General features: G+C 35.9%; 1 protein-coding gene across 1 annotated transcript; it reads left to right on the forward strand.

Moving 5' to 3' along the window:
- On the forward strand, positions 1-25,742 carry LOC124989290 (uncharacterized). The gene is made up of 6 exons (XM_047559203.1): positions 1-177; positions 8,690-8,741; positions 9,341-9,414; positions 24,049-24,162; positions 24,908-24,992; positions 25,512-25,742. The coding sequence occupies exons 1-6, from the start codon at positions 1-3 to the stop codon at positions 25,649-25,651; spliced, it is 642 nt and encodes a 213-aa protein (XP_047415159.1). The 3' UTR covers positions 25,652-25,742.

Genomic DNA, 25,742 nt, shown 5'->3' on the forward strand with positions numbered 1-25,742 from the left:
ATGGCAGCTTCTACTTCTCGGATAATTGAAGATGACCACACTGACTTCCAAAGTGTTGGCAAATGGGAAGCTGTAGCATGGGTGCCAATCAGGCCCAGGCGCTCAGTCCACGTGGGGTGTGGGTGGGTCAGGATTCCTGAAGGTGGGGTTTGGATGGGTGTTCCTCAGGTCGTGAAGGTGGGCATGATTCCTAGGCATGATCCATAGGGCTGGGACTCCTACAGATCCTGGTTATTGTCCCAAAATGGTGGCAGTCATGTATGTGTAGCCAAACCTGCGGGTACTGTGACAATGGACTTCCAAGCAACAGCAAGCAGCAGGTGATCCTCTGGCAGTCTGCAAGTGGTCTGCAGGCTAACAGCAAATGATTGCAGGTGGACTTCAGGCGGTGGGTGATGGGTAGGTGAAAGGTAGGGGACAGGCAGGCAAGAGGCAGGCAAGAGGCAGGCAATGGGCAAATGGCAGATGATAGGTGGCAGTCAGTGAGTGATCTAGACTCTAAAAGTAGGTGAAATGCTGGCAGAAAGCAGGTGATTCTGGTGGACAAATGGGATAAACAGCAGGGGATTCATGAGCAGCAAAGACTGCCTCACAGGGAAATGGATTTTCCTTTGTTTGAATCCCAAGTTATGGAGCTACAATGAATGCAGCCTCCCTCTAGTCAGTCATCTTGGCCCTCTGACCTGACATTTTTCAATCTACTCTCTTGATCTGTTCTTTACTTGGAACTCTTTAACCCTTATTTCTTCAATCCTCTTTATGTCCTTAAGTAGTAAGAGTCGATATACATATTTCATCTGCCCCCATGATGGGAAGTAGTCTAGTTTTTTATGATATATCCTTTTCTTTACATATATCTACTGAGATTAAAGAGAAGAGTATCAGCGAGAAGTTTTTCTGCAAAGAATCACAATTGTTTCTCCAGTTTTAGATACTTCTTTGCATGCTTTGCTTCTGTAGACTTGCCAATTCATCTAAAATTCAGAAGGTTCATGTGAAATGTTGACTGTATAATCTGCAAGAAGTTATTTATTAGTTTTATGAACTTTATAATAAGATATAATAACTTCAATATATAATATATAAAAAAATTATACAAAATCCCAGTCCAAGATTGATTAGATAATTTAATAGTTCTTGTTATAATGCAGCACTTTGCATATATTCATAATTGCTAGTATTAATGTGTCACCACAACCAAGATTCTGATAAAACTGTCTCCATACATTAAGTGTTTTTACTCTTTGTAGTATTTTACCCTATTGTACAGCTCAGGATACTGAATACTGGATTAAAACAAAGATTAGAGGTATTCGCTTGCTTAGCAAATAAATACACCCATTTACCCTCGCATTTTCCTAACAAGATAGGTGAGTCATGTACAGCATAAATGCTTTAACTCCTCTCTACAAAACTTTTCCAATATGCATTACTATAATCATGCAAATATCCCGTAGGTTGATAGATGCTGTTTAGGAATCACACAGAAATCCCATTTCCAGTGCAGTGCCTGTCTCCCACGTGCTACAGAGACCTGCAACTAAGTGTCCACATTTGCCCTCCATCAAGACAATTGCCTTAGGCTAATGGGAGCCACCTTGCCAGGGAAGTCTCATCTTCCCACTGTCAATAATGATTGACTGATGCTGGGTTAAATAATACCACGCGTTCTCTTTTAGATGTGAATGGTAATAAAAGAAAAAGGAAACCAAAAGCATAGTAGTGGTTAGTGGACTCTGAGAAGATGAGGGAGGTGACAGAGAGTAGATGAATAATGGGTACCCAAACATAGTCAGCTAGAAGTAATCAATTCTTGTGTTCTAAGGTACAGTAACTTGCTATGTATTTTATGAATAGCTAGAAGAGAGAAGTCCAAAGGCTTCAGACACAAAATAATGATACAGAAATGAAAATCTTAAATGCCCTGATTTTATCAGTATATATTTTACACATGTGTTAAATATCATACTGTACCACATAAATATGTACAACTTTTACATGTTAGCCAAATATTTCAAAAATGATATGCAAAGATTAACCACCCTGATTTGAACATTACACACTATATTCATTTATTAAATTCTCATAGTGTACCCAATGAATCTTTAAAAATTCAATAATAAGTTTTAAAAGTCTGTCTGACGCCATGCCCATTTGATTAGGAAAGGCTGGACTTTCCCTGAGACTACATTCTTCCATAGCTCTATGCCATTCCTTGTCCTAATTCACTCCATTACAGCTTCTTTCAAAAATCATAAGCTATTGGATCAGTGTCTCAGTTTCTGCTTCTAAGAAACAAAACCTAAGTTGTATATATATGTGGGAGGGATACACGTGTATGCATGTGTAGGAATAAAATATTCAAACTGATTATTCACTAAGGAGTTCAAATTGTAAATCAATAATTTATAAGTCCGGTATTCTCTACATACAATTAGCTGTGTATGTGATAAGATGAAAAGAGCCATTAACCATAGAAAGAAGAAATCAAGAGACCAAAGAAACTACATATACTTTTCCTGAAATTAGTCACTATATTAAACTATTTTAAATGATAATTCAACAAAAAAGCAAATATTATAAGCCTACTATTCATTCATGATTTGTCGGTCCCCTCTGCCCGCAGAGAGAGACACGGCAAACGTCTGAAGCTTTGGAAGTTTATTGTGCACAGTTTCTTTCCTACGCTTCTCTTACCCTAGCTTCTGCGCACTCTCAGCTTCCCTTTTCCCAGCTCCTTCCACTCCCGCGTACTCCCTCCTTCCAGTTCCGCTCCCGCTGCTGCCGCGGCCGCCGTTGCCGCCGTCGCCGCAGCTTCTTCCGTCCCTTCCGCAGCTTCTGCCCCCTACTCTCCCACCCACCAGGCTTATATACACTTCAACCAATCAGGGGAGAGTACACGAGATAAACGCGGACAGCTGCAGGCACAGGATGGGTACACGAGGGGGGGGCATGCTCTAATCACATCGTTAACTAGCCAATCATTGGAATTCGCTGGTTGTTTACTGTATAGCTGGCCGCTTTTGGCTCAGCGTCAGGCGCCATCTTGACCATGTCTAAGGCCAGGGGCTCTAGAAACCCCAACAATGATTGCAGTGAAATTAATACTGAGCCATGCCCTTCTAATTCTTGCAAAGAATACAGATGACCAGAGATTAATAATGATCTTATTACACACCTAGAAGTCCCTAATTGAACTAGGCTTTAACACTTCAAGTGCTGATTAAAATATATTCATTTTTCTATACCATCAATGGAAAAAACAATTCTAATAAATATTCTTGAATTAGAAAACAATAAAACAAAATACATTTGGAGAAATATTTTATATCCTAGTAAATAACAGACTTTGAAATATAAAATAATAAAAATGACAATCATTTCATTTACTGATATCATATGCCTAGTGCTATATTAAAATTTAATCATATATATAGCACATATTACATATATATGTATGTATATATGCATATACATGCCTTTCCATTATCAAAGCAAACCTATTATATGAAAATCTATATTTTAGGGCTGGGATTGTGACTCAGTGTTAGAACACTTGCCTAGCATGTGTGAGGCACTGGGTTCGATCCTTAGCACCACATACAATAAATAAATAAATAAATGATCATCAACAACTAATAAAAATATTTTTAAAAAATAAAATGTATGTTTTAGAGGAATGTGAAGCACATTGAATATTTCCCAGACCTGATCATTTCTGACGACTGTGCTCTTAATCTCTACACTGTAAGTAGATATAACTGCAAAGTAAGATTCACAGGAAGCTGGACCCCGAGAATTTCACTATGAGAGAGTTAGCCTAGACAACTTTGAAATATTTAATCAATGGTAAGAACAGAAATGTTGGAAAGTTAAGGTCAGTTCTTTACTTCAATATGTGTATGGAATTTGCTACACAAATAGACCACATATGTTTACTTAGCTTAATACTAAAAGTGCTAATATTAGACAAGCAAAACACATTATATATTCAATACCATAGTGATCATGCAGCATAAAATTGAAGAAAAGCTATTACATGTGAATAATAAGTTAAAGACTATTTTCACTATGCTATTTGATTTACTTCTCATAGTATTTCTCACATAACTATCCACAGCTTAATAAGTCCAAATCTCTCATAAAATTGACATGTGATCTTATAGCTCACAAATGGTAGTGGTAGACTTGTCCAGATACAGAGTACAAGATGCATAGAATAGGAACTGACACTATAAAATTCTGACCACAGGTCAAGCAGCTCAACATGTGCTATCATTTTTCACAATAAGCAAAACTGTATTTCCAGTTAAATATTTTGATATTTAGTGCCATAAAAAATAATTGTCCCAATACATTCAGCAGTTTAGTCTTTGTCCTCAGACCATAAACCTCAAACTCTTAACAACATTCTATAGCAGTTAAATAGAGAAGAGGAGGAGGGTTCTTGTTGCCCCTGAGTTTGGAGTCCAGGAAACACTCTCCCCAGAAAGATGGAAGCATGTATGTCAATACTGAGGAATAGGATTTGCTTCCGGAGAACTTCTGCTCAGGTGCACATAAGTAAACACATGTTTGGGGGTGACTTCAGACATGGCAACAAAATGGAAAGCCTTTTCTTCAGGCAAATTCATCCTGAGTCCTTAACACTCTTATGATGACCATTTAGTGATACTATCTATTCCTTAAATTTAGAAATAGCTGTAATTAAATGGAATAACTAAGCATGGTTTTAGTACATATTCTTGTCACAGAAACCAATAAAGAGAGGTATGAATAGGGAAATAAACAGAAATTATAGAATTGTACACCACACAGTACAATCTGTATTCTCTGTATCTACATTTCAGTTTGTGCTAGGTACATGATGTATAATTTGTTTAATTACACTCCCTTACTTTAAAAAAAAATTTTAAATGTATCAGGGTGGGTATGTGATGTGATGTTACAGTACCCCTGTGTTCAATTCACAGTACAGCAACAACAACAATAAAGATCAATGCCTACTAGATGAAATGAGACATAATTTGTTCAACCCCCTTCATTTTTGTGATATGGAAACAAGCCTCTAAAAGTTTAAGCCTTCTCTGGAAGAACAGAGTCCAATGAACATAACTTACTATGTAGCTCAATATATCTTCACCTTCGTACCACGAGAAAAATAGTTAATACAAGAGAACTTACACATACTTACAACTCTGGTGTCTTTTGACATTGTGTTCTGAAAGACTCTACACCCAATATTTATAAGGTGAAAGATCAAATTATTTTCTAAAAGAATAAGATACAACAACAGACTACACATGAATATTTTAGGTCTCTATAAGAAATCCTTATGTTCTCTAGACTTCACCAAAATCCTAAGCTTCCCTGAAATCTTGCAGAATAACTCCTGAAAATTCAGATGCACTAATGAGAATAATTTAGATAAAACTTTTCAAAGTATTGAATGGAAATACATGGTTAAATTTTAACAGTACATGAGTTCCAAAGAACAAATATATATTGATAAATACTTTATAGCCATATATTTTTGATATCCACATGGACAATCATCAAATAATGCCAAGATTATGAGACAAATAACAATGAAATTTGAGACCACTGGTATCATAAATCTTTTTTTCAAATTTCATTGCCCAAGATTTATGAGCAAGATCTGACTTTGCCTAAAGGAATAGGAGTAACATATAATCTGCTCTGATCTCTCTTTCTCCAACTTTCTTCTTCCGACAGACACAACTGCTACTTTGCTCTGCTCTGAAAATGAATGGTATGTGGTGATTTCTTTATTTTAAGAAGAAAGTTTTATTATGATAATATATTTGTAGCTTGTCACTGGGAAAGTGATATATTGAATAAATTTACTCACACTAGTTTATTTTATCTAATTCTTATATTTTTACACTATTGGTATTGCTCATTAAGAGTAACTATCTTGATGCATTCATTTTAAGTTAAGAAGTTAACATATAAGTAGTTCTCTTGTTCCAAAAGTTCTTTTAAGCAATGAAATATTTGAATGAGTTGCTTCATTCTCAAATTAGTGATATAATTAATTTTCAACTCTAGGAGTTTGAAATATTTGTATTAGAACTACCATAATAGAAGTAAGAATTATTGTGGTTATATGTGTGTTCATATCAGTGAAAATATCAGTATTTTCTCTGATATGAACACATGGTTTTGCATTAATACAGACATGATTAGAATAAGGATGAAAGTCAGGCATGTGCATTTTTTTAAACTGGGAAATACAAAATAGAGTAGTAACCTGAAGATAATACATGTTTTTTAAATTATTATCAACATAAAATAATTTACCCATGAAACACTGAAATCAAGAAGAATTTTAAGACTTTGGCTGTTTTTCAATCAAATCAATCCCCTCAGGGAGCTAATATCTGAAGTGGTTTAGATGTACTATCCTTTCTGTACATCTTACCTAAGATGCAAATTTCCACACTGAACTTTATATTTTGTGGAAAATGTATAGTGATTCTGAAGTATATTAGGATACCACAGAGCTGTCTAATAAACATAAACATAAAAGGAGAGAGAAGCACTGATGCAAGATTTTACCACAAAGAAGTCATTATTAGTGCTTTTCTCCCTGATGGCATTCACTAGTGCATTTACAAATTTTTTCTACAGTTCCAGAGATTAAACTGAGGGGTATTCTGTCAATGAGTTATATTCTCAACTCTTTTTATTCTCATTTTGAGAAAAGTTTTCATTAAGTGACCAAGACTGGCCTCAAACTAATGATCCTCCTGACTATGACTTCCCAGGCACTCACATTATGCACCCAGCTGAATTCTCTAGTGGTGAATTATCTTTGAGGTGCTGTCATAACTCGATTTGATTATGAGTTCTGAATGCATTTTTGAAAGTGAGAAGCTAGTATTCTTAAGATGCTTGCATTGTATTCATGAAATTGATCTGTTTCATTTAATGTCATATTAGCCCACTATGTATGACTGTAATGAAATACCCAAGGCCGACCAACTTTGCAAAGAAAAGAGGTCATTCAGCACCCAGTTGGGAGGTTCAAAGGCATGGTGCAGGGATTGACTCAGCTCTGGTGAGGCCCTCTTGTGTGTGGCAAAATAGCAATGATGAGAACACATGCCAGAGTCAGCAGTTAAAACCCCTAACAGGAAGCCAGAGGGCTGGGTGGGGTCCCACTCAGATTTCTGTAAAAACCCTCTCAGAGAACTCCCAAGATATTATAAGAGAGCTACCTAACTCCATCTGAGGTAGGTGATTTTAATGAACTAAGGACTTCCCACTAGGACCTACCTATTTAAGGGTACCCAATACCTGTCCATACTTCACCCTGGAAATCCAGGTCCAGCACAAGAATGTTTGTGGGGACAAAAGAAGCACTAAGACATAGCACCCTCATTATTTTTAGAAAGCAACCCCAAAGTCACTTCCATTAGCTGCCATTTTTAGCCTGACTCCTTCCTAAATGCTATTTCTTCCTAAATATATACACTGAAAAGTAGCAGCAAAGGATATAATTTAGGATTGATTTCTTTAAAAAATAAGGGTAATAGTGGACAATAAGACACCCATTACAAAATGAAATGCAGAAGTCCTAACAAAATACTGTACTCACCGATTTCATACATATGCTTAAATTTTCATGATAAGTAGTTTTTGTCAGGACTATAAACATGATTCAATTTTAGATGACTCATTGGGAAAATTTGGCACATTAATTAGAAGTTTTTATCATATGACAAAAGTATGTCATTGACTAAAATCCCTACATATATATACCTTTTTAAAAAGAATAGAAAAGCATATAGGAGAACATCTTTAAGTTTTTAGCAATAATTTACTGAAGATTTTAGCAAATATACTCTCTATTTATGTACACACAACCCATGGGATTGGGAGGAAGAAAGGTCTAACTCTAATTGCATGGGACCGAATTACACACATTTTTATTTTTTCAGTCCCTCACACATGATGGTGTTTTGTTTCCATGATGTCATCTTGCTGACATGTGGTACCAGACCAAGTGCTTTTACTGTTGCTGCCGAATTTCCAAAAAAAGGGAAGTGGTGGTTGTCTTGAGGTGTGAGCAGGAACTGAAAGGAATTACTTTTCTTACACCCTCAGCGTGCAAAACTCCCAGTCGCTTCAGACTCAAAGCACATATTCACACAAACACACGTGAGGTCATGAGAGACTACTGTGCTCATATTTTCACACTATTATTTGGAACTGTGTGGAATCCATGCTTCCCGATTGCTTCCCTAATTCCTTCAAAGTTCATTCTGGGCTAGCAACAAAAAAACAATTTTAACATCCTGACACTGCAACTGACCTCATCTGCTTTCTAAAAATGCACCTTGAAGCACAGGCTTTTATTGCTGTTATAATAGTACTATAAATGCATTATGACTTTTATGTGTGATATACTTCAATAAGAGGATATTTTCCATTTATTAAGAAATTTTATCTATCATTGTACATGTACTTATTTCACAATGAATTTACCCTTATGTATAATAAAACAATATGACAGACTTTTGTATACTAGTTTATTATGCCCTCAAGTGTCTAAGAAGTTGATTTAATGAGGCAAAAGCTTCCTTAATGATATCAAAGGGATAAGCTTGATAACCCTTTAAAAGGGAGTACTCAATTTATCACCTTCTGTTTTAACATGCAGAAGGAGAACGTCGTGCATCTTGGAGACAGGGGCACAACATTACAGAGTCTCAGTGAGTGTCAAATCTCATTTGAGACTGCACAGGCAAAGCAGAGCAGAATGGCATAAGCTCTGAAAATCCAGCATGTCCTCCTTAGAGGATGTAAATAGGGTACTAAGAAAGCACGTATGGACAAGAGCCCTACAGAAAAGAAATGGCACACTGCAACTTCTAATTGAAAAGGTGTTAATTTAAAAAGGTGATGGTAGGTAACCAGCAAGGGCCAATGACAGGAGCACACCTCTGACAGGAATAGTTGTGAGCTATTAGCAGTTCTGACGGGCATCTTGAAAAGCCATTTCTGGAGCCCAGAGGGAAGTCTTCACAGGTCAGTGTGTCATTGGTGAGGGTGGAGGTTAGGTGTCAGTGGAAATATGTGTTAATGGGGCTTCAGTTCAATACTTCCCTTGTTCTTTCTGGTCCTACTGGAGATGAGCTTCAGTAGCACAATCCATTATCATTCTCCTGCTGCATGTGGTGTATCCCACCTTGTTCCCCTACTTATCACTCTGGGATAGTGCAGCCCATTACCTCCTGCTCCCATGTTACCTGAAGTCCGTGTACTGAGCACATTGATGCAGGTCTTTGTTCCCTGTGTTCTGTTCTCCCAGGGATGGCATCATTCCCAGTGCTGCTGTTCCTGGCTGCCACGCTGAGTCCATTCTTTCCTGCACATGGGAATGAGGTATGGCTAAGGTCACTCATTTTTTCAGAAGTATTCAGGCAACCAGGAGGGATGGCCAGCTCCTGGATCTACCTCCAAAAGAGAACAGGGCTAGAGGGTCTGGCACATGACAAAGTGTGTACTGGTATCTCGAGGTAGTTGACAACGCATAAAGCTGTGGTGACCAGCAGGGGAACCCCAGTCAGGTGAGAGTAGGAGCCCTGGATGTCATGAATGCTCCATCTAAGATGTACCGCTGACCTGGAAGACAATGCAGAAAAAGGAAACAAAATATCTCATAAGTTTAAAAATGAATGGCAAAAAATGTACTGGATATATAAGTTCAATGATACATGTGATTAACATTACTTCACCTCTTATTTTCTTTCTTATAGTGGCCACCAAAAAGTAAAATCACACAAAATGCTGGAGCTATCTTTTGGATAGCACAGGCCTACTTGTTTGAACTAAAGGAGAGTCTCCTGTCACAAGAGCAGCTCTGACTGGTTGATTAATCCATGTCAGAGAACTCCCCACAGAACATTGACCATGCATTTACATGCTCTCAAGTTAATATGACTTCTTCACATATGTTGCTTTCTTGAGTTTCCTACATGATGTCTGGGACCAATTACACCTCCATTTAGGTTAAAAAAATCATTAATAATATTTACTGGATATTCTCAAAATGAGTATGTTGTAGAGTCAAATAGTCTATTTCTAACATGCCACTTTTCTCAACTACTCCCAGAAACAGGGTCGATCATCCTCCTCAATGACTGATTGTGTGGTGCCTAGAGAAGGTATTTCTCTCCAGGCTGCAATACCTCTGGATGTTAGTTAAAAGCTGTGGTCACTGGGAGCTAGGGCTGTAGCTCAATGGAAGAGCACTTCTTGAGCTGCCTAATCCATGACTTTGAGTCCTAGGAAGGCCAAAAAGACAAAGAAAGAAAGAAAAAAGATAATATGTTTTGACATTTTGGCCATTGCTACCTGTTCTCACAACATTGTATAACAACAGCAGCAGGAGATACAAGAATAGAGAATTTTGACACTTTGTCCATGATTTCTGTGGCATGAAGAAGTATTGATTGTTACCATAACCAAATTATCGACCTAGTGGCAATTTATTCATTCCCAAGAGCTTTCTAAAAAGATTCCATTTTGTTACCATTTCCAATCACCTATCACCTCCCTGATCACTCTCCTCCTCACTTACAAATATTTTTTTTTTCACATAAAGGAATTTATTAAGCAAACAGAGTGTCTCCCTGCAGAGTAAGAGAGAAAATGAGAGGAAAAGAAAAAGGAAAGAGAAAGGGTGTGCGCTAGAAAGAGTGGAAAGCGAGGAGGAGGAAAAGCAAGTGTCACTTATAAATATTTTTTACTGGTTCTTATTAGTTAAACAAACATTAGGATTCACTTATTTCAGTCTCCACTATTTCCCCTTTCCCTTCTTCTTCCCTCCCTTGTTCCCTGTTTCCTTTTCTCCTCTCTACTGATCTTTCTGCTATTAAATGTTTTTCTTTTTAAATTAATGTCTTGTGGATATACATAATGGTGAGATTCACTGTATTCATACATGTACATAGGAAAGGTAGGTCACATTCATTCCACTGTCTTTCCTTTTCCCAACCCACTTCTCTTCCCATTTGCCTACTTCACAGATCTTTCTTCTGTTTCTCACAAACCCCCACCTGAATATTATGCATTAGCTTCCACATATCAGGGAAAATATTTAACATTAGACGTTGGGGGACGGTCTTATTTTACTCAGCATGATCGTCTCCAAGCACATACACTCACCAGCAAATTCCATAATGTCATTCTTCTTTAAGGCTAATATTTCACTGTGTATATATACCACATTTTCTTTATCCTTTCATCTGTTGAATGCAACCTAGGTTGTTTCCATATTTGGCTATTGGGATTCATGATGCTGTAACTGGTCATGTATACAAATACAAATCTATTACCAATTACCAATTAATTCTACTATCTTTCCAATTCCCCTCTCCCCTCCCTTCCCTTCATTTTTTTCCCTTCATCTAATTCAATGGACATCTATTCCTCCCCTCCCCACCTTCCCATCCACAAATCAGAAAGAACATTCAGCCTTTTGTTTTTGGAATTGGCTTATTTCACTTATGATATTCTCCAGTTCCCCCATTTACTGGCAAATGCCACAATTTTGTTCTTCTTTATGGCTGAGTAATATTCCATTGTGTATATATACCACATTTTGTTTATTTGTTCATCTGTTGAAGGACACCTAGGTTGGTTCCATAGCTTTGCTATTGTGAGTTGAACTTCTGTAAAGATGGAAGTGACTGTTTCACTGTAGTATGCTATTTTTAAGTCCTTTGGGTATAGACCAAGGATTGGGATAACTGAGTCAAATGGTGGTTCCAGATCAAATTTCTAAGGAATCTCCATACTGCTTTCCATAATGGTTGCACCAATTTACAGTCCCACCAACAATGCTTGAGAGTGCCTTTCTCCCCACATTCTCACCAACATTTATTGTTACTTGTTTTCTTTATAACTGTCATTCTGACTGGAGCGAGATAGAATCTCAGTGTAGTTTTAATTTGCATTTCTCTAAAGTTGCTAGAGATGGTAAACATTTCTTCACATATTTTTGACCATTCGGATTTCTTCTGTGAAGTGTTTATTCAGTTGCCCATTTACTGATTGAGTTATTTATTTTTCTGGTGTTAACTTTTTTTTATTTCTTTGTATATTCTGGAAATTAATGCCTTATCTGAGGCACTGGTGGTGAATTCAATTTGTAGAATCTCTGCACATGTACTTGATTCTTTCCTTTGCTGTGAAGAAGTTTTTTAGTTTGATACTATTCCATTGATTGAGTCTTGATTTTACTTCCTGTGCTTCAGTAGTCTTGTTCAGGAATTCTGTTCCCATGCTGACAGTTTGGACAATTGGGTCTATTTTTCTTCAAGTAAGTTCAGGGTCTCTGATCTAATACCTAGGATTTTTTGGTCCACTTAGAGTTGAGTTTTGTGCATGGTGAGATATAGGGGTTCAATTTTACTCTATTACAAAAGAATTTCCAGTTTTCACAGCACCATTTGTTGAAGAGGCTATCTTTTCTCCAATGTACATTTATAGTGCTTTTGTCCAGGATGAGATAACTATATTCATGTGGGTTTGTCTCTGTGTCTTCTATCCTGTTCTATTGGTCTTCATGTCTGTTTTGGTGCCAATAACATGCTGCTTTTGCTACATTAGCTCTGTAATATAATTTAAAGTCTGATATTATGATGCTTCCTGCATCACTTTTAATGTTAAGGATTGCTTTGTCTATTCTGGGTCTCTTATTTTTCCCCATGAATTTCATGACAGCTTTTCTAGTTCTATGAAGAACATCATTGGGATTTTAATGGGAATTGCATTAATTCTGCCTTATGCTCTTGGTAGTATGGCAATTTTGACAATACTACATATGCCTATCCAAGAGCACGGGAGATCTTCTAAGGTTTTCTTCAATTTCTTTCTTTCGTGTTCTGTAGTTTTCATTAGAGAGATTTTTCACCTCTTTTGTTAGGGTGATTCCCAATGATTTTTTAGGCTATTATTAAGGGGATAGTTTTCCTGATTTTGCTTTCAGCTGATATACCCTTGCTGTATAGAAATGCAATGGATTTATTGGTATTGATTTTAAACACTGATAATTTTATGAATCCATTTATGAATTCTAGGATCTTTTTAGTAGAATTTTTTGGGTCTTCAAAATATAGAATTATGTCATTGGCAAATAGGGACAGTTTGAGTTCCTCTTTTCCTATTCATGTCCCTTTAATTTCTTTCTTTTTTAATTTTTTGTCTTATTGCTCTGGCTAGGGTTTCCAGCACTATGTTCAATGGGAGTGGTAAAAGAGGGTATCCCTGTCTTGTTCCAGTTTTTCGAGGGAATGCTTTCAGTTTTTCTCCATTTAGAATGATATTGGTCTTGGGTTTAGAATATATATCTTTTACAATGTTGAGGAATTTTCCTACTATCACTAGTTTTTCTAGTTTTTTGAGCATGAATGGATGCTATATTTTGTCAAATGCTTTACTGCATGTATTGAGATAATGACGTGATTCCTTAAGTCTGTAGTAATGAATTACGTTTATTGATTTCCATATGTTGAACCAAGTCGCATCCCTGCGATGAATCCACTTGACCATGGTGCACTATATTTTTAATATGCTTTATATGTAATTCACCATTATTTTATTGAGAATTTTGCATCAATGTTCATTAAGGATGTTGGTATGAAGTTTTCTTTACTTTTTCTTTATTCAATATCTTTCTATTATTTTGATGTATAAACTGAATGCTATAAACTTACCTTTTGCAACTGCCTTTATACTGTGCTACAAATTTTGATATGTTATATTACTATTCTCATTTACATCAAGCAATTTTTAATTTCTTCTACTATCCATTCATCATTAAAAAGTGTATTATTTAAATTCCAAGTGTTAGGATAGTTTCTCTGTTTTATTTTATTATTGGTTTCTAATTTTATTTCATCAGAGCTAAAAGAAAGAATGGAATTATCTCTATTTTTGTATTTGCTAAGGTTTGCTTTTGTGATCTAAATATAATCTGTTTATATTATATTTATAAATATATTTAAATTCATATTTAAATATATTAAATTTTATATATATTTATATATACAAATTTATATATATATTTATAAAATTTATAAATTTTAATATAAATTTATAAAATTTAATTTTATATATATCAATATATATAAATTTATATATATATTTATAAATATATTTAAATATTCATATATTTAAAATTTATATATTTAAATATTTATATGTTAATAAATATATTTAAATTTATATTTAAATGTATTTGAATTTATATAAATATAAATATATTTATATTTATATTCTATTTATAAATATATTATACTTATGTTTATATTTATATTCTGAAATATATTCTATTTTAGATCATGCTCACATTCTGCTGAGAACAAAGTGAATTTGTCATTGATGGATCAAATATTCTATAGATGTCTGTTAGGTCATATTATTAATTTTATTTTTTCCTTCTATAGAATCCTTACTTGGTTTAGTGTGAATTGTCTATTCATGGTGAGAGAGGTGTGTTAAAGTCACTTCTCTCATAATGCAATAAATTATTATTGTATTGTGGTCTATTCAATTCTTAATATTGAGAAGGTTGGTTTGATGTATATAGATGCTCCATTGTTTGGGACATAAGTATTTATGATTGCTATGACTTATTGATGCATGGTTCCCTCAAGCAGTATGAACAGATTGTCGTTATCTCTTCTGATTAAATTTGACTTGAAAACCATTTTATCTGCTAGGAGAAGAGTTATCCCTCCTTGTTTATGCGTTCCATTTCATTGATTTGTCTTTTCTCATTCTTTCACCAAAAGTCTGTGGATGTCTTCTTGTGAGGTGAGTCTATTACAGACAGCCTATTGTTGGATCTTGCTTTTTAAACCAGTCTGACAACCTGTGTCTCTGGGTTGGACAATTTAGAACATTCAATGTCATTTTTGAGAGATATTTTTCCCTGCCATTTTGATATATTTCTAATATTTAAACCAGACTTGAATCTTCCTTAATTTAATATTATTCTAATATAATTCCTCCCTATTCTGGTTTTCATTTTTATTTTTCATTTCTTCTTCATGAAATATTTCATGGGGTATATTTTATATAGTGCAGGCTTTCTGGTTATGAATTCTTTCAGCCTATGTTTATCGTGGAAGTCTTTGTTTCATCTTTAATTCTGAAGTTTAATTTTGTTGGATATATCATTTTTGGTTGGCGTCCATTGTATTTCAGAATTTGATATATATTATTCCATGTCTTCCTAGATTTTGATTTCTCCACTGGAGATCAGTAGAAATCCAGATAGGTTTATCTCTAAATATCAGCCATTTTTTCTTACAGCTTTTAAAATTATATCCTTATTCTGTGTGTTAGGCTTTTTCATTATTATGTGTCTTGTAGTGAATCTTTTGTGATTTTGTACATTGAGAGTTCTATATACCTCTAATATTTGATTTTCCATATTATTTTAAGGTATGAAACATTTGCTGATATTATTTTATTGAAGTGATTATGCATCTCTTTAGCTTATATTTCATCTAGCCCAATGATTCTTGCAATTGGCCTTAATGTTATTCCAGAGTTCTAGAATATTCTTTTCCTCATCTCAATATTTTTCTTTATGGCCAAATTCATTTTCAAGATTATATACTTTATGTCAATACCTGAAAAATCTATGTTCAAAGTGGTCTGTCAGGAGCAGTAAGTGAATCATTGCTTTGAACTGCCCAGGGACAAAGGCTGACACCTCCCTTAGGAATTTCTCAGTACAAGGGTACAGAGAAATCTGCCCAGTTGTACTGGGAAGCCCTCCCTGTTCAAAGAGAAATTCCATGGTTGCCATGGAGTTTATCAGTTCATGAACTAAGGCTCAAATGCCAGCTGCCCAGGGGTGGAGAATGGTGGGTGCAAGCTGATGACTGTAATTGGACTGTTCAAACTTTTGACTTTGGTTCTATTTTAAAGTAACTTTCTAAAAATAAATAAATAAATAAAGTAACTTTCTCACAGTGAATCCCTTAGATGTTAAAACATATATAATAAATGTGTGGAGGCTGCTCGTGATCAGTCTCTCTCCAGCAGATGCAGGCTGAACCACCAGGTCCCACTTGATCTATTTTTGTCTTTGTTCATCTTCTTTCCAATCCCCTCAGCAGCCTGATTCAAGGAAACTGAGTAAACGGTCATACTGTCAGCAACAGTGGTCTAATCAATTGGTGATGCTTTCCATTGAGTTTCCAATTTGGTTTATTGAGTCTTTTCTTTCCAGAATTTTCATTTGGTTCTTTTCAGAATCTCTGTCTATTATTGTAGTGATCATTCACTTCCTGTATTTCTCTCTAATTTTATTCCTTGTATCTTCTCATAGAATATTTTAACTAGGAACATTCTCAATTCTTTCTCTGACATTTCCTTCAATGTGGTGTCAATAGAGTCTGTTGTGAAAGCATTATGGGCTACTTGGGATAGCTTGTTCTCTTGCTTTCTCATATTGTTTGCAAGTCTAGTCATCTATTGGTATAGTTCTCATTTTTCCTTTTACACAAGAGACTACTTTGAATGGCTCTTTCTCTTACAAGCCCTGTGTTGTTGGGTGAATGTCCAGATATTGAGATTCTAAGTCAACATGTGACTTCTGCTGATTCCAGTATCAATAGCATTTTAAGAGATGCAAGTGAACCCTAGTTACAATAATCCCTTCACAGTCATAACTTGTTCTATTCAACTGTATGAGAAAAAGCACTAGGGGCTATTGTTCTCCACAGTTTCTCAAATCCAAGTTTAGATTTGTAATTGTTTTAGAATAGGTCAAAAACTTAGTTATTAGATTGAGTAAAATTGCTATAATTTTAAATGAGGGCTCAAAATGGTAAAGAAGAATGATAGGACAAAAAAGAGAGGAAAAATGACGGAAAGTTTAAAAAAAAGAGAGAAAAGATTAAAAATAAATCTATAACACTATAACAGTAGAAAGAAGAAATAGAAGGTAGGTATTTGACGTAGTAGCAGATAATGGAAGAAGATAAATAGGAAGTGAGATGAGCAACTACAAAATAGAGTTAGGAAAACAAAGATAAGAAGATTAATTCCAATGAATGCTTTAAAACATCAAATTAAATACAGGCAAATAGGGTGAAGGTACAGTGCTGTCTATTGGGGTAACGAATATTATTCCTCTTAAAGAGTTATTTATATGATCAAGGTTGACATGAAGAGTTATTTAAAGTAAACCATAACAAGGTGAAAAAATCTTTGTTGAATTTTGGCTTGGACTTCATTGGCATTTGGACATTAGCAGATGTCCATCATTATTTGTCTGTCAATCTCTCCAAAGTTTCAGGGTCACAAGAGTGAATTCACTAGTTGCTATGAATTTCACACCAGTCAGTTTTGATTTCTCAGCTCTGGAGTCTGCAGCTGAATTCTCAGAGTACAGTGTTGCCAGTTGGTTATTTCTATTGTGTGCAGGAGTTCAGGACCCAGACTCTGTCCCTGTGTTTGCTATGGGTTGCTGTGTACCTGTTCCCCTCTGTAGAATCCATTTCCTTGTGGTAAAGACCTTGGTGGCTGTCTGTAAGAACAGAAACTCTGGAGGGATTTCTATGTGTGTTCTCTGGTGCAGTAGCATTCTCCAGACCAACACCGCTTTCTGGGTTACTATAGTGAAGGGACTCAGCTGATCACCTAGACTCCAGTTTCCACTGTCTCAGATTGAGAATGGTGAGAATTGATTCCTCTTTTTTCTATGTCTCCTGCAAGGTCTCACCAGTATCCAAACAATGCCAGTTCAGATCATGAGTCAGGCCTCCTGACACTTAAGGCTGGGGGCCACCTCTTCCTGTTGTCTTGGCTCTGGGAATTTTCTGCCTTCCTTAGTCTCCCTCTATGTCTGTGAGTGCCTTCCTCTTAAGTTTCCTGGGGCATTCAGGGACTTTATCATAGCAGCATTTTTTCTGCAGCTGTCATCATCCAAAATCCAGGTCTCTATGTCACTTGATATCCAGTCACCCTCCTTCTAGTAGAGCGGCACACTCCCAGGGTCCATACCTAGGCTTCCTATGATGCCTCCCCCAAAGTCAGTGGTCAGGATCTGCTGAAGCCGTATTCCTTTTCTGAGGGCCAGACCTCCTTCATTGCTGCCTCTGAGTTGAGTGGATGCTGTGCAGAGCTTTCTGCCCTTGCCCAGGTCATGCTCAGCAGGGTTAGGCACACTTCCAAGCACAGGTCCACACCCCTTGTTTGCAATGCAGGAGAGGGAGAAGGGGTTTCAGCAATTTTCAGTAGTGGCAATTCTAGGAGTTCCTTCTGATTGAATTTTTAAGAGATTCTGCTGAAGGGGAATTCCCTTTGGTCTAAATTGCAGCCATCTGAGGATGGGAAGATGCCATGTTGATTTAAGGGGATAATTATCAGCTGAGGGCTCCACAAGATGTCTGCAGACCCCCAACTCAGTTTTCTTTATGTAATTTAGTTTTAACTTGCTTGCTCTGTATTAACAATCCTGTTACTCTCATGCTTTAAATTTTACCTTTCCAAATGTTTTTAAGTGGGTGAACTTCAGAGATTTTCTGCTTCCCCTCTCCCTTTTTCCCTCTGTTGCCCCACCACCCTTCCCCTTCCCTGGTTTGGATTGGAGGTTACGAAACTCAGTATTTATTTTGTACACTGGTAACCTATCTTCAAGTCTCTCCAGATCTTAGACTTTGTAATATTGAGTCTTGCAGCGTTTAATTTGTCACCCACTTCTCAAATTTGTTTTTCCTTCACTGCCTCCTTCTTGTGTTGCCAGGACATTGGAACTCACAGGCAGCTCCCTTCACCATCTTCTGAATACCAATGACATATACTTAAAAGTAAATGCCAGAGGGAGCTAGCATCTTTTCAGTGAAGATCAATAGGAATTTGAGCTGAAGAGTTGATCCTTCCTTCTTCAATATATCACATAATCCTTCCTATTAGTTTTGCTATGTGGCATGGTAACCATTGATTTCTTTCATACCGACTATCCAATGCTTAAAACTGTTTAGGGATAGATACTGCATTTTATCCATTTTATCCTCAACACATGTTGAGTCATGTGAAAACAACCTCATTTGTGCTCATGAAGAACAATAAACATATCTCTTCTTCAATGCAATTTTATAAGTAAGGCACTAAGGTGTAACAAGAAGAAAACACTACTTTCTCCTAAACCTATTTTTCTGTGTTTGAAATGTCACTATTTAAGAAGTTTTCTGAGGTCAGTAGGAAACATCTAGAGATGATACTTTTTGTTTTGATAAAATGCAGAGATTGGCCACTACCTAGGTTTATCATGTGCATCCTTTCTATCTTAAGGGTCAGGGCTGTGTTAAATCTACTAGTACAAGGTATTCACGAATGGTCCCTTGTGCTTAGATACACAAAATCCTCAAAGCAGGACTAGACTTATACTAGGCAATGGCAAAAAAAAATTTAAAACAAAAATAGAAAATATATACATATGTGTATAGATATAGGTATAACTTTATATACATACATATATATATATACATATATATTTGAATGGATCTATGAGAGGAGTAATTGGAGAGTGTTAAAGACATTCAGCATTCAGTATGAAGAGGAGCAGATAACTTTTCCCAAGGTATCAGAAACACAAGAAATTCGCCCTTTAGACTTACCCTTTAAAATCTTTCTTTTCCCTAAAAATAGCATATCATGTATAAATTAAGGTCTCAGAATGCTCTTATCTCTTGTACTAAAAGTTCACATAATCCCACTCCACTCTCCAGACCCACACATACAGAAATATACAAGCTCCAACATTGGCATCTGAGTTAATCCCTTATCAGTTACTAGTAAAATCCCTTATCACTTATCTAGTAAACACATAAACTCAGGAATAGTTCATTAATTGTTTCTTTCCCTTCCAAATGCCTTGAGGATTTATTTTATATGTATGGTAAGACCACCTTTGTGTGATATCATACAATTTACTACTTAATACCTAAAATTCTTTTACTGGAACTTTTAGTGGTACACATATACTGACACTGGGAATAAACATACTTTCTCTAGATACATGACACCATGTCAGGTGAATGTCCTCCCTAAAGTCTATAATAAATTATGTGCTCCCATCCTTACAACTCCCTTGTTACAGCCTAATAGAATGTGAATGTTTTAATGCTTCCATTTCTTACCTTAACCATCATAATATGTCATCATCGTGTATCCACAAGAATCACAAGAATGCGCTCCGTGCAATGAATTTTCCTCTTAGTACTGCTTTCATAGTGTCCCAGAGATTTTGATATGTTGTATCATCATTCTCATTGACCTCTAAGAATTTCTTTATCACCTCCCTGATATTTTCTGTTATCCATGTTTCTGGAGCGCATTCCAGAAAAGAATGAAAAGTCAACAACCTAAATGACCTAACATTACAGCTCAAAGCCCTAGAAAAAGAAGAACAGAATAACAGAAAAGAGTAGAAGACAGGAAATAATTAAAATCAGAGCTGAAATCAATGAAATTGAAACAAAAGAATTCAAAAAAATTGACAAATTCAAAAGTTGGTTCTTTGAAAAGTAAACAAAATAGACAAACCATTAGCCCCACTAACACAGAGAAGGAGAGAGTAAACTCGAATTACTAAAATTCATGATGAAAAAGGAAATATCATGAAAGACACCACTGAGATACAGAACATAATGTAAAGCTACTTCGAAAATCTGTATTCCAACAAAATAGAAACTACCAAGACATTGACAAATTTCTACAGACATATGCTCCTCCCAAACTGAACCAGGAGGTTATACACAATTTAAACGATCAATACCAAGCAATGAAATAGAAGAAGCCATTAAAAACCTACCATCCAAGAAAAGCCCAGGACCAGAACGGATTCTCAGCCGAGTTCTACAAGACCTTCAAAGAAGAACTCCTTCCAATACTTCTTGAAGTAATCCAGGAAATAGAAAAGGAGGTACCCCACCAAACTCATTCTATGAAGCTAATATCACCCTCATACCCAAACCAGGAAAAGACACATCAAGGAAAGAAAATTTAGACCAATATCCTTGATGAATATAGATGCAAAGATCCTTAACAAAATATTGGCAAACTGTATCCAAAAACATATTAAGAAAATCGTGCACCACAATCAAGTGGGGTTCATCCCTGGAATGTAAGGATGGTTTAACATCTGTAAAACAATAAATGTAATCCATCATGTCAATAGACTTAAGGATAAGAATCATATGGTTATTTCAATTGACGCAGAAAAAGCGTTCAACAAAATACAACACCCCTTCATGCTCAAAACACTAGGAAAAATAGGGATAGTAGGAACATACCTGAACATTGTAAAGGCTATTTATGCTAAGCCCAGGGCCAACATCATTCTTAATGGAGAAAAACTGAAAGCATTCCCTTTAAAACGGGAACAAGACAGGGATGTCCTCTTTCACCACTTCTATTCAAAATTGTCCTTGGATCTCTAGCCAGAGCAATTAGACAGACTAAAGAAATTAAAGGGATATAAATAGGAAAAGAGGAACTTAAGCTTTCACTATTTTTTCATGACATGATTCTCTATTTAGAGGATCCAAAAAACTCCTCCAGAAAACTTCTAGACCTCATCAATGAATTCAGCAAAATAGCAGGCTATAAAATCAACACACATAAATCTAAATCATTTTTATACACAAGTGATGAAACATCTGAAAGGGAAATGAGGAAAACAACTCCATTTGCAATAGCCACAAAAAAAATAAAATACTTGGGCATCAATCTAACCAAAGAGGTAATAGATCTCTACAATGAAAACTACAAAACATTGAAGAAAGAAATTGAGGAAGACCTTAGAAGATGGAAAGATCTCCCATGTTCTTGGATAGGCACAATTAATATTGTCAAAATGGTCATAATACCAAAAGTGCTATAAAGATTCAATGCAATTCCAATTAAAATCCCAATGATGTACCTTACAGAAATAGAGCAAGCAATCATGAAATTCATCTGGAAGAATAAGAAACCCAGAATAGCTAAAGCAATTCTTAGCAGGAATAATGAAACAGGGGTATCGCAATACCAGAACTTCAACTATACTACAAAGCAATAGTAACAAAAATGGCATGGTATTGGCACCAAAATAGACAGGTAGATCAATGGTACAGAATAGAGGACATGGACACAAACCCCAAATAAATACAATTTTCTCATACTAGACAAAGGGGCCAAAAATATGCAGTGGAGAAAAGATAGCCTCTTCAACAAATGGTTTCTGGGAAAACTGGAAATCCATATGCAACAAAATGAAACTAAACCCCTATCTCTCACCCTACACAAAACTCAACTCAAATGGATCAAAGACCTTGAATCAGACCAGAGACCCTGCATCTTATAGAATAAAAAGTAGGTCCAAATCTTCAACTTGTTGGCTTAGGATCAGACTTCCTTAATAGGACTCCCATAGCACAAGAAATAAAAGCAGAATCAATAACTGGGATAGATTCAAACTAAATAACTTTCTCTCAGCAAAGAAAACTATCATCAATGTGAAGAGAGAGCCTACAGAGTGGGAGAAAATCTTTGCCACTCATACTTCAGATAAAGCACTAATTTCCAGAATATATAAGAATTCAAAAAATTCTACACCAAGAATACAAATAACCCAATCAACAAATGGCTAAGGATATGAGAGACACTTCACAGAAGAAGATTTATAATCAATCAACAAACATATGAAAAAATGGTCACCATCTTTAGTAATAAGAGAAATGCAAATCAAAACTACACTGAGATTCCATCTCACCCCAATTAGAATGGTGATTATCAAGAATACAAGCAACAATAGGTGTTGGCAAAGATGTGGGGAGAAAGGTACATTCATACATTGCTGGTGGGGCTACAAATTAATGCAGCCACTCTGGAAAGCAGTGTGGAAATTCCTTAGAAAACTTGGAATGGACTCACCATTTGACACAGCTATCCCACTCCTCGACCTATACCCAGAGGACTTAAAATCAGCATACTACAGAGATACAGCACATCAATGTTCATAGCTGCTCAATTCACAATAGCCAGACTGTGGAATCAACCTAGATGTCCTTCAGTTGATGAATGGATAAAGAAACTGTGGTATATATATACAATGGAATATTACTCAGCCATAAAGAATGATAAAATTATGGCATTTGCAGGTAAATGGATGAAATTGGAGAATATCATGCTAAGTGAGATAAGCCAATCTCAAAAATCCAAAGGACAAATGCTCTCGCTGATAAGTGGATGATGACACATAATGGGGGGTGGAAGGGTGCAAGAATGGAGGAAGTAGGGACTGTATAGAGAGAAAAGAGGGGTGGGAGGGGTGGGGGGGAGAAAAATAACAGAATGAATCAAACACCATTACCCTATGTAAATGTATGTTTACGCAAATGGTATGCTGTTACTCCATGTACAAACAGAAGCAACATGTATCCCATTTGTTACAATAAAAATAAATTAAAAATAAATAAAAAAGAATCACAAGAAGCTCATTCTTAAAATAAAACGGGCACTTGTGACCATGAAGGAGTTTTAATTTGTCAAGCTATGAATCACATCCCAGCTGGGCACAGTGGTACACACCTGCAATCCCAGCAGCTTGAGAGGTTGAGGCAGGAGAATCTCAAATTCAAAGCCAGCCACAGCAAAAGTGAGGCAGTAAGCAACTCAGCGAGACCCTGTCTCTAAAAAAAATACAAAATAGGTCTGGGGGTGTGGCTCAGTGGTTGAGAGCCACTGGGTTCAATTTCTGGTATCCCACCCACCTAAAAAAAATTACAAATCAGTTCTCAAAGCCTCAATAAACTGCTTTTTTTTTTTTTTATTTGAAGTCATAGTTTTGGTTCCTATTCATTGGCAATGCTTCATAACTAATGATACCTTGACCTTAATGCTTTTGCAACTCATTTCTGTTGTCTTGAATGATCCTAAACTGATTCACTGTTCTGTGTAATTTTCAAATATACTGAAAATAATTGTAGTTTTATTTCCTTTCAGAAGCAAGCTTCAGGTGCTTTGTCATCCGCCCTAACAAATCTCCAAAGGGAGATTCTAAATGAACACAGTGAACTCAGGAAAGCAGGTTCTCTCACTGCCAACAAACTGCCACAGATGGTAAGAGGTAGAAAGATAAGGAAGGTGGCTGAGACGATCTGAGCTGTGTAGGAGCAGGCAGCTGGCAAGTGCACCTCATCACTTGTGACTTAGGAGTGCTGCTCTAGTTTGTCTCTCATTGGAGTTGTGTTATGTTCAGGGCAAAATTTCCTAATATCCCATTACCTTGTTAAATGCAATGTTGCGTTTGTGCAGCTGTTCCAATTATGGTGACAGAAGTAAAACCAAATCCTTAGACTTTCCAGTGAAAGCCCACTGTGTTCTGCTCACACTCTCTCTCTCTCACTGTAGGATCAAAAAGACTCCCTTTAGGATAAACCTATTAAGTGCAAATAACAGTGCACTTTGTGTACCCACTCCCAAAACCACATGCCTCCCAAATTTATTTGCCGTAGAAAAAAAGAAAATCAGAATAAGGTATGCAGTTCATCGTTTTTCAAAAATAATTTCAATTCTTAGCATGTTTAAGTATATTTATTTATTGAAATTGGTGTTTCTGTTATGCTATAATACTGTTATGATTGTCTTATAGTTTCCGTTTTCTTAGGGATACATACAGTTATACTTCCTTGCAGTAGAAATGGGCTCAGAGAAATGCATTATTCTGATTTTAATGACTAATTGGAAAGTGCCTGCATAAAAGTTTTATAATTATGCAAATTGATCTATCAATCTTACTCTAACGATTCTGCACCTTTCATGTGGCAGTGGATAGATGCATGTATTTTTTTTTTCTTTCTTTTAGGAATGGAGCAGGGTGAGATTAGCAAAGGAATCAAACTGGGTAAACCAGAGAAATTACAAACACAGTGACTTAGAGGACCGAAAAGGTAATATGTATATTAATAAATATTTGTTGGATAAATGGATAAGTAAAATTATAAGGGCCCATTATATAAGAGTATGTTAAGAAAACTTTGCTAATAAATATTGATTCTAATGCTGCCATTTTCAAGTTAATTCAGTATATTTGTACAGGTAATTCTGAGAAGCACCACCTTTGTGCTCATTAAGGATATTATATTTTATAAAAACTCTCACACAGAGTCACTTTAGTTTCTATCAACCAGCTCATGAGTGAATTACATGATACAGGTCACAAATCATGATTTGAAATATATCAATTTTTCTTTAAAAATTTTCAAAACGCTCAAATGTAAAAGGAAGTATGGATTAATCAGAGAGTTTAACTAAGTACTCTATGTTTTCCTCAAGACTGAAACAGTCAGCATAGTTCAATAAGGTCAACTTGTTTGCTCAATTCCCTTCTCCCCTTTCACACTGAATTTGTTGTTTGTGTGGTTGCTAAATTGACAAAGAAGTAACTACTTTCTCTATTTTTCTTTCAGAACAAAAATGTCGTTACAAAGATACCTCGAAAAATTGTGATACGTGGAAGAAAAAGGGTTTCTGTCCAAGACCATATTCAGTATTGTGTCGGAGAACCTGTGTTTGCTTAATGAAACAATCACTTTTCAGATACACATGATCAGGGCTTTGCAGAGAAGGGAAATAGCATTTTCTTAGATTTGAAATATGCAACTTAGGAAATTGTAGCTACAGTAACTACAAATCTGATT

The sequence above is a fragment of the Sciurus carolinensis genome, chromosome 7 (genome assembly GCF_902686445.1).
Source record: "Sciurus carolinensis chromosome 7, mSciCar1.2, whole genome shotgun sequence".
Lineage (NCBI taxonomy): Eukaryota > Metazoa > Chordata > Mammalia > Rodentia > Sciuridae > Sciurus > Sciurus carolinensis.

What these genes read in the sequence shown, in the direction of transcription:
- LOC124989290 (XM_047559203.1), top strand. Translation starts at nt 1, where the DNA reads ATGGCAGCTTCTACTTCTCGGATAATTGAAGATGACCACACTGACTTC. An exon ending in CACAACATTACAGAGTCTCA is followed by an intron (nt 8,742 to 9,340) that starts GTGAGTGTCAAA and finishes CTGTTCTCCCAG; the next exon opens with GGATGGCATCATTCCCAGTG. An exon ending in TGACTTAGAGGACCGAAAAG is followed by an intron (nt 24,993 to 25,511) that starts GTAATATGTATA and finishes TTTTTCTTTCAG; the next exon opens with AACAAAAATGTCGTTACAAA.